General features: G+C 47.0%; 1 protein-coding gene across 12 annotated transcripts in view; it reads right to left on the bottom strand.

The window, feature by feature from the left end:
• Window positions 1-1,943: 1,943 nt before the first annotated feature.
• Window positions 1,944-13,894, bottom strand: part of KHDRBS3 (KH RNA binding domain containing, signal transduction associated 3) — a 185,597-nt gene continuing 173,646 nt past the window's right edge. For 4 of the 12 annotated variants that reach the window (XR_005368760.1, XR_005368761.1, XR_005368762.1 and 1 more), the window contains 5 exons: window positions 12,717-12,878; window positions 12,430-12,488; window positions 10,450-10,599; window positions 8,988-9,046; window positions 1,944-2,218 (listed from right to left, as the gene is read on the bottom strand). Coding sequence is in view for 6 of the 12 variants with exons in the window: in XM_038555587.1 (XP_038411515.1) it covers window positions 10,508-10,599; window positions 12,430-12,488; window positions 12,717-12,878 (313 nt within the window). In the remaining 6 variants the exon portion in view is untranslated. Of the gene's footprint in view, window positions 2,219-8,987; window positions 9,047-9,977; window positions 10,600-12,429; window positions 12,489-12,716; window positions 12,879-13,894 lie in introns of those variants that run through there. The other 8 variants (XR_005368764.1, XR_005368765.1, XM_038555587.1 and 5 more) reach the window with 4 other exon arrangements.

Genomic DNA, 13,894 nt, shown 5'->3' with positions numbered 1-13,894 from the left:
CCCCACTCTTGGGAAGCCCCGTGCCGCCGGCACCCCTCACCCCACCCCCTGCTCCTGGGGCGCTCTGTGCTGCCACCCTCCCCACCGCTCCACTCCTGGGAAGCCCCGTGCCGCTGGCACCCCCCCACCCCACTCCTGGGCAGCCCCTCTCCACCCCCCTGCTCCCGGGGCGCCCCGCGCCGCTGGCCCCCCCAGGGCTCCCTGCAGCTCCCTGCCCGCCTGCCCTGCTCACTGTGACCCCACTTCTTCTCTATCCCTCTGGGCCCCGCTCCCGTCTCTCCAGGTCGCAGAGGCCTGCGTCCCTGTCCAGGCCCCGGGTGGGGTGGGGGGTGGGGGTGGGGGTGGAGTGGGGGTGGGGTGGGTGTGGGGAAGTTTCTCAGGGGCTCCGCTGCCAGAGTCTGCGCTCCCCAGCAGCCCCGCCGGGGGAGGACCATCGAGGGCCACCTGGAGTCGGGGTCCCCAGGGCTCACCCCGGGCCGGGCTAGCGGCATTCCCGCCTCCCCTCTGCGGTGGCCTGGGGGGGGGGGTCCTCCACTGTCCCTCTGCCAGAAGAGGCACTGGGTCCCGCTGCTCTTCCGCTCAACACCCCCAAAGCCCCCATCAAGTAAAGCTGGGAGGTGGCCGCCACCCCAAGTTCACTGGAGGCTTCCCCGCCCTGCCCCCTGCTCGGTGCATGCTCGCCCCTGGCATCCCCGCTGCTCCTTGGCCTCCAAGCCCGTTGCCACCTCTGCATGGAGGGGGGGATGATGCGGCTCCTCTGTCCGCTCCTCTAGGTCCCCGCTGACTGTGACCTGGTCCTTCCTCTGCCGCACAGGGTAGCGTCTGACCCCCGCCCCTGACCCGTGACTTGGCTCTCATGGTCCTCACCAGTGCTGCGGCCAATGGCCTGTCCCCTGCCCTGGAAAGTGAGCGCCTGCAGGACGGCTCCCCAATGGCTCGGCAGTGCCCGGTGGAGGAGCGGCCTTGACAAGGCCTTGAGTGTAAGTCCGGGAGGCAGCACAGTAAGGGGCCAAAGTTCTGGGGGTGAGACAGGACAGGACTTGGGAAGCTGTGTCCCGGGGATTCTATTTGCAGGTTTAGGGCTAGTGTCCCTGACTCAGTGGGCCAAGGCTGCAAGCAACTGAGGGAGCTCAATTTTTTTTTCCCCATCTACAACAATCTGGCTTCTGTCCTAAAGTTCCTAATTGTTCAGTGAGTTTCACACAAAAGGGTCCCTGGAGCGGACTGTCACTGCCCGTGGGCGCCCACCTCCAAGGCCCTCCCCAACACCGGGCTCTCGGTCCCTGCACTTCTGAGACCCACCCTGTGCATCTGACCAATACGAGGGCGCGGCTGCTGGAGCAGAGAAGGCTTCGAGGCTGCATCACGAGAGGAGGAGGAAAAGCGAGCTTTCTCGGAGGTTATTCTGTGCTTAACACAATGCTCCCCCCATGGTACGGGGAATGCCTGGAGGAAATGCGTCTCCTGACGTGGGACAGTGACAGTTTCACGCCGCACAAGACATTGTCCCGAAATTCCAAGACTAGGAAACATGTTGTGTGAGCTTCTAGCAGAAGGAATGGCACATCCTCCTGGGGCAGATTGAATTAAAATCCCAATGCACCAGTGTACGAAGAGAAGGAACCGAATAATACTGTCCACGGGGATTATGACCTTTATGCTCCCTAACAAATTACAGAGGCATGAAAATCGGCTTCCTTCCCTGGCAGTGCCACTCTGCTTCCTATAATTAACCTTTTATGTGACAGACGACTTTTGGCCTAACACGTCCCTATTTACCACTCCGTAACTGACACAGATAACTCGCTTTCAAATCTGGAATATGTATGGGCTCCGGGCTTCTTAACAGTGAGTCGCAGCCGTACACGGTTCTCAAGTGTGCAAAATTTAGAGCTTGCTGACATAACAAGACTTTGTTTTTCTAGGTTTATAGTAAAGTGCAGGAGATTGAAATGGGCAGCCTTTATTAAGTAACACACAAGTCATCTGTTTGTTGTTGTTAGGAGACCACAAAATAAGATGGATTCTCTTTCCTTTTTTTTTAAAACAGGCTTTCCAAATTAAAAAGCATACCATTTTATAAAACATTTCACAGGACATATAATTGTGGGAAAAAAAATTTCAGGTGATTTTCAAGCTCCCAAGTGAATTCATGTACTGACTAGGCACGTTGGTGAGTTGACGATTCGTAGGCCGTCCAGAATTCGAAGGAAAGCCCCTGAAAGAGAGGAAAATGAAATATATTTGTATACATCAAGAAACTAATAATTATTTATGCTCTGTTGGGGATGGCAGGACGTAGGCAGAGGAAGGAGGCAAGCAGAAACTTGAAATAAGGATATTTATGGAAAACAAGGCAAAATAGAATTATAGAAACTTAAGAACATAAAATATTTGTGTTCAGCGAGGCAGATGAACGGTTGATCAGCATGAGGAGGATCAAGACACTTTCCATTGCATTTATGGGTCTGATTTCGGAATGGCAATGTTTTGTTTTACACAGAGCCTCTAATATCAAAATGTGAAATGGGTTAGTCCTTCCCTTCCTGTCACCTGAGATGAGACTCAACTTTCAGATATATTTACAAGTTTTTATTAACTGACACCAAAGAGTGTATTTTGATGTGCTACCCAGAATACAACTGTTATTACCAAGTGGTAATCAAGAGGGGAAAAAAGCCAACACAACCACAACAGAAGGAATGGCCAGGGCCAGGGGGCCAGGTGGGCCACTGGCCCAGGCTTCGGAGTGCGAGGATCGAGCCGCACAAACAATTTAAAGGCTAATTCTGCAAAAGGTAGACGTGAATGTAGCAAATCTACTAATGGGGGTATTGTCTGGTTAATCGACGCGGATGACATGAACAGTGTGCTGGGCTCGTTCTGGACCTTGGGGCCACCTACGGGCAGTTCCAAGTCAGGTGTTTGCCAATCGAGCGCCTGCAGCCCGTGCTCCCAGAGTGAGCAGAGGAAAGGGTTCTTTTGGCAAAAGAGAGGGAAGGTCCTGAGGAACCGGCAGGAGCTGGGACACAAGAGCACAGCAAAAGAGGATGAGGACCCCGTAAAGTCACACCACGGGCGCCTCGGAGCCGATGCGTGCAGGCTCAGGAGCGGAGGAAGCCCCCTCACCCCCGACAGTCTCAGGAAGGGCCCCGGGACCACCTCTGTCAACTGTCCCTGTCCCCTCAGATGTCCCAGGAGCTGCTCCCACTGGGCCCGGCGCCCCCGGCTGCCCCCGCATCCACACGGGGATCCGACCCACCCTGTGCCACCCACCTCCCTCTGGGTGCTTTGACCCTTCCAAGCCCACTTGGGAGAGTTTTCGGTGTGGCACAGGTGCTAAGAGCTGACGGTACTGAACGCATGCAGCATGCAGAGTTCAAGTTTCCTTCAGAAGAGCATATTAAGTGATCCCAATACCTCTATGGGGAACAATACAGTAATATTCATAAAAAATGGAAAGGCTCAATGAACCTGCTTCCGAAATTCATTCCTATGACCCAAACCAACGAGTGCCGTCACACAGGCGTAGGGCTATGCTTTCTAGCACTCTTTAATGAGTGTAAAATACTGGAGTGAACTACACATCTGTCAATACTTGTTTAAATTGTAAATCATGTAACTACTATTCAGCCAATGAAAAGAAAACGGTAGCTTTATAGTTTAACGTGATAGAAAATGAATTCCAAGATATACTTGAGGGGGCGCCTGGGTGGCTCAGTCGGTTAAGCATCTGCCTATGGCTCAGATCATGATCCCAGGGTCCCGGGATCGAGCCAAGATATACTTGAAAAAGAAATGGGGCAGGAGTAGAAAACAGTACAGTTTTGTATGTAAAAAAAAATTAGAAAAGAAACACATGCTTTGCATCTGCACAGATGATCTCTGGCAAAATACACACACACAAACCCAACGCAAACAGCTGCCCTACGGATTTGGCACAGGGGTGGGAATGAAGACCGACTTTTCACTGTATACTCTGCTGCAGTTTTGGATTTTGTACCGAGCACGTGCACTACCTATTTCAAAAAGGACATATTTTGGCTTTCCAGCTTCACATTTCTTCCCAAGGAAAAAGCCAGTGGTTGCAGAAGTAACTGTCTCCTTTCCACTGAGAAACCAAACTAATAGTGCAAAGTGCCCCATGCTGGGATTTTACAAGTTACAGGTCATCCCCTGCTCCTTCACCCACTGCCTCCCTCATTGGTCGCACACGCAACACCTCTCAGCTGCTGCTGCGGGCCAGGCTCGATGCTGGCGTCTGGATGCACAAGTCAAGTAAGACATGGTTCCGTGTTTAGAGAACCTCGTCTTGCAGTTGGTGAGAAAGGCACCTCAACAAGGAGGGGGGGCATCTAGCTCGGGGAAGGTCCCCCCAGCCCCGCTCACTTCCAAGGCATCTGCTCATTTATTCTGTTTCTGCATTTTCAGGCCTGTCAGGTTTGAGGAACTGGTGTTAGGCAGCAGACACGGAGGTGTGAGTAAGACCCAGATCCTGCCGGGAGTGGGGTCAAATGAGATCTTTATGTCTCTCTCTCTCCATCCGAATGACACCATTTAAGAACCAGTCAAACTCTCTCCAACTTCACCTCTAACTCCACCTGGTCAGGCCAAGGATGCCCTGATCCACTTTCCTGTACTATGGAGACCGTGAGCCACCTGCTTCATTTATTCCCTCGCGTGTTCGACTGCTTGTTCATGGACCCCTTCCCGGGTGTCAGACGTGGGACACACGCTAAAGAGGTCTATAGGGTGTGGGTGGAAAGCCCGATGAAGCCCGTTTCTGCAGAATTCAGGCAGCTGCAAGGGTTCTTGGCAGGGACTCACTACCCAGGCCTGATGTGGACACAGTCCCCGACAAGGGGATGGGCTTCCAGGACAAGGGGAAGCTTCAGAGTTCAGCTCGAGGTTGGACAGATCATAACGCCTAGCTGTGCCATGAGCTGGGTGAGAGGGGTAGGGAAGCATGATTTCAGGCAGGGGACGACACACACAGGAAAGCACAGAGAGGGATGCTCAGTGGCAAGGCTGGAGGGGCCTGGAGGTGGGACCAAGGCCACTCAGGGGCTTTGTGTGCAGAGCCAAGGAGCCCCAGCCCCACCCCGAAAGCCACGTGGGCCCATCACTGAAACTGAATCCCGTTGAGACTCAGCTTCAATCGGATGGGATTTTCCATTAGACACAAGGAAGATGCAATTTACATTTGAAAACGTTCTACAGCCTTTCTGAAAGATGGAAACAGAATCGAGGCAAAGTAGACTTTGTTATTTTAAATATAATAATAGGCTTTTTTCCTTTCTATCTGTACAAGACACTGAGTATCAATGTAAATAGTAGATATTTGCATAGAAAATAACAAACTTTATTATTAATATTCATTACCCAAACCCTATAAAGTGGCTGATATTTTGGTTAATTAGACTTTTGATTACATTTTTTTCTCCAAATTATTAGTTTTAGACTCTGGGATTCATTTCTCTGTACACAGTGACCAGAGGCACTGTCTAATTTTGAGTTAAACCAATGGAGCCAGACCAGCTGAACTGCAATCCTATTAACAGGAGTGGGGGCTTTGTTTTTGTTGGTTTTTTTGGTCTCTGCTAACTATTCCTAACCATCCCTGACACTGTGTGTTAGGAATCCTATTGATCCACTGACAATGTCACTCTCTCATATTCATTGACTTGCTGAACACTTACTCTGCTGAGAGGATAAAAGGTTAGGGCCCTAGTTTTTAAGACACTCTGTGTCTGGATAGCAGATCAATAGCCAGTGCAAACAGAGGTTTGTACAAAGTTCTTGTCAGAGCGGAGACCGACAAGGCACTTTCTCTGCCTAAGGGGATGGAGAAGGGCAAGCCAAGAGGTGAGGAGGATGTTAGAGTTGGAAATAGGGTCACTGTGTTTGAGCTTCTTTGCAGGATCTGTGAGACCCGTCATTCTGTGCCCCGTGCCTCCCAGACGGCATCATCTGTTGCTATCTCTGATTACCTTAGTACAACCGATGTCTCCTAGATGATCCTACTTTCTTATAATTCCATGTTATCTACATAAAGCAACAAATAAGAGCGAGTACCTACATTAGTACTGGACGTGTTTCTACTCCTCCTACAGCAATCCTGAGGTAGCTAGCATTACCGTGCCATTTGGGGTGGGGAAAACTGCCATCTTGACCTCAGTTCATAGAGGCTGAGTTACTTAACCAAGGTTATAAAGCTGGTAAATGACAGAGCTGGGATGCGAATGCTTCCTGGAATGCCTTCCCCTAGATGGTTATCTCCCTCTGGTGCTCATGCTCCTGCTGGCACTTGTCCCACCTCCAGCCACCCGCTGGCAGACAGGTCTCTCTTCCACGTGCCTGCACCTGTCCTACCAACTCCTTCCCTGCCCATCTCCCTGGTAGGCTGTTGTGTCTTCAAGGACAGGACTCTGTCATCAGCATTGTATTTTCAGTGTCTGCGGCACAGCAGATGTTACATCAATGTATCTGAATGGATACTGGTACTGATTCAACCCAGAATATCTTGGATAGAAGACGATTCAGAACCTAAATACAGTCAAAGAATCTCTCCAGGAAGGAATCTGGACCTGGGGAGGAACAGACAGAGGAGGGAATACTTCGCAATCGCAATGTGTTGATAATGCTGTGTTGCAGGAGTTACTTTCAGGGAGACCGGTAACATGAAGATTAGCCCCTGCTCATAAAGAGCCTTTGACCCTAAGAGGGAGTCAGTGCTAGTCCAGACCACGGCTAACGACGACTCTGGATTAAAGTGGATGGTTCAAAATTGGCTCTACTGGTTGCAGGGTGTGTGAGTTTTTTACATAAAGTGATCTCACGTTTTGAGGCTTAAGTGTCTTCCTTTGTAAAGTAGAGACGACACTTACCTTCTTGTAGTTCTGAGGAATCAGTGAAATCATTTATTGAGAGTGATGAGCTCATGCTTGGTCATAATGGCAACTTGTAACAACCTAAGTCATATGACATCCATACTAAAACGAGTAAGTATAAAGTAAGCATGTGGCTTCAGAGAGGGCAGACGTCTCATGGCCTGGTGTAACTGGTGAGGACGCCATGGAAGAGCGGGCACTGGGCCAAGCCCTACAGGGCGGGCAATGATTTCTGAGGGTGAAGGAACAGGGGCCAGCACATGTAATTTGTCAGTCTACTGCTTCCAATCCATCCTGAATTACTGCCGTGTAAGGAAGGCCCACACTTAAATAGCACCCCCGGGGCCTCCTTTGTGTCTAGCACAGGACTCATGCTCAGTACATGTTGTAAAAGAAGCGAATCCCAAGGGGGTAGACAAAGGTTAGGGGAAAGATCTGGGAACTGCGTAATGTGCTCTGAGGGGCCGGAGAAGATGGCTCGTCCACAGCAGAGTCTTCTTGTTGAAATGGGAAGAAATAAGGCTTGGCAGGCTATGTGCCAAAAATGGGAAGCCCCTGGAAGCCAAGCAGGAGGATTCTTGTCTAATAGTATTCCTGGTGGTTCCTGACCTTTCTGGCTCACAATCCCTTTTTATAGTCCAATGGAGCTATGGATTCTTTAAAAAATGAAAATAAACATGGGGCATCTGGGTGGCTAAGTTGGTTAAACACCTGCCTTCAGCTCAGGTCATGATCCCAGGGTCCCAGGACTGAGCCCTGCATTGGGCTCCCTGCTTAGCGGAGAACCTGATTATCCCTCTCCTGCCCTCTCCCTCTGCTTGTACATGCTCTCTTGCTTTCTCCCTCTCAAATAAGTAAGTAAAATTTTTTTTTTAATAAACATAACATAGAACAATATTTCCTATGAATGGGCTCTGAAGACCATCTGAGGGTTTAACCTCTAGGGACCTATCTATAACCTCTTACTTAAGAAACCTAAATTATTATTCAATATGCTACTACTCCCCTCCAAAACTACTGAATAGGGATGGAAGTAGTGAAAACTTTCAATGTAATACAACATATTGAAAAAAATGCATGATGTGTCACATTCTCTTTCTGTGCATGGAAAGCCCCCGAGCCTCACCAAAAAAACTCAAAACCAAAAATCTTATTTTGGGCCATGAGAAAAGAAGGGAACCATTTTCTTCTTAACAGTAAGTTAATTATTTCAGGTTAATTTTGGCTATTGGAGGGGAAAACAGCTCAGGTACCCCCCCATACATATTAAATATGGATATTCATCTTGACAATTAAACTTCACATTACTGTTTCACTTTCCAGGTTGCAAAACACTCACAATCTTAGCTCACTCAATTCGCAGTAACAACTACATGAGCTAATAAGCATCACTCTCCCTGTGGTGATGGCCAAAGGCACACAGTCAGGGGCAGAGCTCAGATACAAATACTTTCAAAAAAGCAAGACTCTCTGGAATGTGAGGGCCTAACTAGTGTTTCTGATAGTTTAGAAAAACAAAAAACCGAAAAACAACAACAAGGATACCTTGAGACCAGACTAATGATACATTTCCTTCACATATTCCTAAATTAAAAAAAAAAAAAAAAAACTTACGAAAATAATTTTATAAGACACACGTTAGAGTACTTGTCTTACAGAAGTAATAATTTGGTTTGCCAAATGCAGAAAGGACAGCAAAGCACACGCACAAAACCAGGCTCTCACAAGCCTAAGATAATTATTGTCAGAAATCTGCAGCATACCACTGCAGTTTTTCACCTATAAATATAGAGACAGTACACAGAGTCAGTTTTCAAGAAACTGGAGTCATATTATGCATTAGGCTGGGTAAACTGCTTTTGCTCCTTAATAGTTTGGACATTTTCCCCCGTTATTGACGAGGCTTCTATCTGGGTTGCAGAAAGGAATCCTGAGTATTAAGTGCGGTGGTGACCTGCACCTGTGCCCTCCGCAGGGTCGCTGCTGGTGCTGCTAATCGGAACCAGCGTGGGATATCCGCCATGTGACTTTAGATAAGCATGAAATTGTCTTCATCTCCCGTAACACATCACAGTAATTGGAACAAAAGGCGCTCACCTCTGCTTGCTCCTCGGGCACAACCTGTGTCTCTGACTTCCCACGATGGCTGACATTTCCTAACAAAAGAAAAGACCTTTTTACTCAAAGAGAAGGAAATCTCTTAAGACACAAAAATTACACATTTTACATAATCTACAATTAAAAAAAAAAACCTTAAGCCAAATGATTAAAGAATAACTTTATTAAATATTTGTCAGTTTTAAGAAGTGCCCTCAATTACTAACCACAGAATGTATTACAAACGACTAGTTATGAGGTTTTACATTTGTTTAATAGGGAAGAATCGGCCCCAATTAAACTGACTGAACTAAGGCTTTTTAGATTACTAAAACAAATTAAACTTTTTAAAATGAGAATTTAGGTGATCTTAAAACCTCTCTAAAATGGATAATGAAACTTGCCAAGTTGTAATCTCCCTGGTTTTATTAGTTATATTAAGATAAATTAAGTGAGATTAAAATCTTATTTGATTTATTTACCTTTGACAATGAAGACCGTTTAAGGGTTACACATCCTCAGCCTTGGCGAGTGCGACCTCAAATAGTCAAGTCAGAATGTCTTTAAAAGCTTTGTGCTTAGTGCTTCCAGCATGGAGCGAGGTGTTCATTAAGGTACCAAAATTCTCATAAAAAATCCAAAGTTGCACTAGTGAAAAAACGCTCAACAAGATGAAAACTGATCACATCTTTTTCAGAAAATCAGTAATTATTTTAAAACCAGTTTTTAAACAAGATTTGGTTTTGCGTCGTTTTAACGTGCTACTCACGCAGCGTGACACCATGTGGACTCTTTAAACAGCATTTAAATCTACGGTGAGTAGAGAATGGTACATTTAATTTTATACCATCTTTTAAGTCAGTTGTACAATGTTTAGTGTGACCCTTTTATGACAAGCGTTGTTAAATGAACTCTTTCCCTGTTTACAACTATTTATGAAGGCCTTTTTAAATAAGAGAAACATGAAATTGTTAGCTCACACACACGGAATTTCTTTCAAAAGTTTATTTAGTATCAAGCAAGAGAAGACTTTGCTCAACACTACAGAACATTTCAAGACTTGAGTTACAAAAGAATACCACATTATTTGCACTTGTAATTGGCTTCCCTTTTTACGCATGTTGGCAAGAGAAAAAAACTAGCATATGGCTGAAAGATAAAATAACTAAATTGCTATGGAAACCTTTAAAATGAAAGGTGAGGCTTATGTTAAAAGGATGGATTAACATATTTAGTAAACCTAGTTTTTTGTTTAACACTAGTTAATCAAAGTTATTTTTTTTTCCTTTTGATGACCTATTTTTTCATATACAGACTGGAAATAACAAAATTTTACATGTCTTTTTTTTTTTTTTTTCTGCCCAGGTTGATGTTTCCACAAAGTAGTTTTTAAAGTTCCATCCATTCAGATTTTAAGCATTTTGATTTATTTAAAAAGGGATTGTTCATAGAAAAACATTACTTTGAACAGTACACAGGACTGGTGGAGACTGGCTATTTCACAACACCAGACAGTACAATCAGTATCTGCCGTAGGGCTGGTCTCTGTAGACGCCCTTCGCGGTCCTCGCTGCAGGTGCCTTGTGTCTCGAGTTAGCCCAGTCCTCTTGCCCTAAAATCAGGAAGATGAATCACAATTAGATCATTGCCATGGATCCCACTGGCTTCATTTTTCAGAATCTAAGTTAACCCTGAACCAGGGTTATATTGAAGATATACATCCCTGATGTACTGGGGTGGGGGGAAACCAAGGGTATTTACTTAGAGAACAATTACAAACGTGATGGAAAATGGTCATCCCACTAACAAAACCTATCAGTATGAGGAAAAAATGACTTTTGTATCTTAGATGGCAACCGACTTGGCAAGAACTTTCCTTCTGGTCACTGGTTTAACAAAAAAGCTCACAAGCTCAAACAGCAAACTGAACTGCCTTTTGCTAAACGGTAAGACATTTATGAATGGGAAAAGGATCACTCAGATTTTTTTTAACAGCAAAAACAGAGAAAACACAGATAAAGGATTTGTGCAGGCAAAAGGAGACATGGGGATGGGCAGAGTGGAGGAGAATCCTGGTCACCACATCTCCCAGGTCCTTCCACAGCCAAAGTGAAGAATGGAAGTCATGGTCAGGGGAAATGTGGCCTCAACAATACTTCCTGAATACCACATAAACATAATGACAGGATGTCAAGTTTCACTATCATCATACTAAATCCGTACCGGACAAGCGTACGAACAGCAGAAGGCACCCTGTCATCTAGATCTCCTGAAATTCAACACCTGTTCCATCTCAGCACTTTCAATGAGCCATCCAAAGTCTGACAACAAAGAGTTAACATCTCTGCTGCAACATACAGCAATTTAAAAGCCCGGTGTCCACCGAGACCAATTTAAAAAGGCTGTGAAGGAAAAATACTTAAAATGACCTGGTCTTTTGATACAAACATGCAATCAACGTCATTCCCTCAAGCTAACTTGCATCCATTTAAGTAGACAGCATTCAACAAACCAGAGTAGTTCTCTTAAGTGTTTGTTACAAATAACAACAATAACAACAACAAAAATATCCAAGGTGAGGTCATCACGGCTTGGGGCAGGTGATATAACAAAATGCACTTCAAAAGGAACACCGGAAAATGGTTTTTCAGTTATGTTCAGAGAAATGTCAGAACATCCATTAACCAGAATCCTGATTCACTTGCACTGGGTACTAGGCATTTATCAGAGCTTTGCAACTGATTGAAGCTTCCTGTTCTCTGATCTCTTTGCCCTCCGGCAAAGGAGCTTCTTAGTATCATGTTGCTGCCGCCAATTCTTTTAATTAAACCTGTCCTCCTTCTGCATATTGAGACTTTGGACATGGATTCCCCAGCATCTCTACCAGCTCCCACTGAAGTAAGCGGGGGCTTAGCTGTCTCCCCGGAAGCCGGAGAGCGCCTTACATCCCTTTCCTGGCTCAGTGCTTCTGTAACCTTTATGGAATGACTCCCACTGTAACGCTTTTGGAGGGTTTGGGATTGGAGATGAATTAAAATACGAAGATGGGGGTGGGCCAGTCCTTTGAGAGCTGCAGTCTCGACAGCTTCATTTCCCTCCACTGTCAAGAGGCAAAGACACTTCAAAAAGATCCGAGCTATCAAGTGTCTGCAGGCTGGCAAACGACTCTATAAATGAGAAAATCAGCACACGGCAATCAACCCAAACAGAGAATCTAAGTTGAGGATGTGAATCTAGGCAATCTTCTAAGAGTTTTTAGTCCTCTTTAAATATTAAATTTAAATCTTAGAGGAGTTTCCGAAAATAGCAAGATATGCACAGATGAGCCGGAAGGAGGCTGGTGTTAGAGTCAGAAGGTCTCCCCAGTTAGGATCCCGAAGCCGTTTCTACGACCACTAACCCGCTCCATTCCTGGCTCACGTCGCTCGGCCTAGTTACTCACCGTAGGAATCGTAGGCCTCCTCGCTGAGTCCATGTCCGTAATCATAGTAATCAGCACCACTGCAGTGAACAAAACACACACACACACACACACACAAAAGATGAAAACAGGCCACAATATCATGACTGTGAGTTTAAATCCTATTCAGTGAAGTATCCTAAAACTTAGAAGAGACAGCTACCCCAGGGCAGGGCTACACACTGGAGGAAGGAACTCCCGCTGATGGCTGAGATCCGCCCCAGAAACCTCAGACCTTAGGAATCACCAAAGGTTTCCCACCCGAATACCTAATAAATGCGTCTGACACGTTAGCCACAGCAACTGGCCGGTGAGCACAGAGTGAGTGTCCCCTGTGCGTGACGGATCCGAGGCCTGCGTGTCGTGCAAGGGCAGGGTCTGCACAGACGGTGGGTGTGCGGTGGACAGCCTCACGCCCGGGGCCCGGCACCCTGGGAGGGGAGAGGAGGGAGAACCACGGGTCTGCCCGACGGAAGGGAGGCCAGGGCTCCCTTCCTCCTTAGCTCCTGCGGGCCCTGCCTCCCAGAAAACCCGCTGCGGTGTGACCTGCGGGCGTTGGGCCCTTTACACCAGGGACTGAGATCTGCTGTTCCGTTTGGCCGGCACCACGGCATTAGCGTCAGGAGGTCAGGGCGATGCCAGAGTCGTGGCCGGACAGCAGGGAGGCTCCCGGCCTCGCCGCGTCTGAGGATGGAGGCTGAGCATCTTTTCAGAGCACAGGCACAGCTACGTCCTTGTGTCCAGCATCCTTGAGATACTGGGGGGGCTGGAGGGAGCCTGTTACCACGGCCATGCTGCGGGGGATGTGGCAACAGGCCACACACACACAGTGCATGTGAACCACCCGTGATTTTTTGTAGGAACAAACCTAGGGAAAATCTAGATTACTAAACCATGGCAGGCATAATTAGTTTATGATGCTATTTTGAGTAGCCAAGGAAGAGCTTCCACTCACCCTCTCAGGCTTTCCGCTTTCCCACTCTGCTTAATTTTGTAGGGAAACAATCATCCTGAATGTGTTATCTTGGATTGTCATGGAAATAAACATTCTCATTATTCCAACCTCATGCAATCAAGTAAGAAGTTCTAATCAAAATGGAAAATGATCCAGCTCGCTGCTTAACACCTTAGGAAGTTGCAAGATGAATAACAAAATCCACGGCGTGAGTGGTGCTGTGTGCCAGCTGCCGAGATCCCACGGAGTCCTCCCAGCAGCCCCTGGGGTGAGTGGAACTGTCATACCCATTTTAGAGACAAGGATGCTGCTGCAGATCGGAAAGCCAGGACGCCAGCCTATACCCTCACGGAGAACACACAGGTGTCACCCTTGTTGGTCAAACACGCCTGGCTTTCCTGCCGCACTTCCTTTGTCAGGTGAGCGGTACCAGAGACTCCTGGCCTCTGCTGACTGTGGCACAGCACGGAGATCCTAGGAGGAAGCGGTAAG

The sequence above is a fragment of the Canis lupus genome, chromosome 13 (genome assembly GCF_011100685.1).
Source record: "Canis lupus familiaris isolate Mischka breed German Shepherd chromosome 13, alternate assembly UU_Cfam_GSD_1.0, whole genome shotgun sequence".
In the NCBI taxonomy this organism is placed as follows: Eukaryota; Metazoa; Chordata; class Mammalia; order Carnivora; family Canidae; genus Canis; species Canis lupus.
The sequence above is the reverse complement of the archived record's forward strand: the minus strand, read 5'-3'. Positions and strand labels throughout refer to the sequence as shown.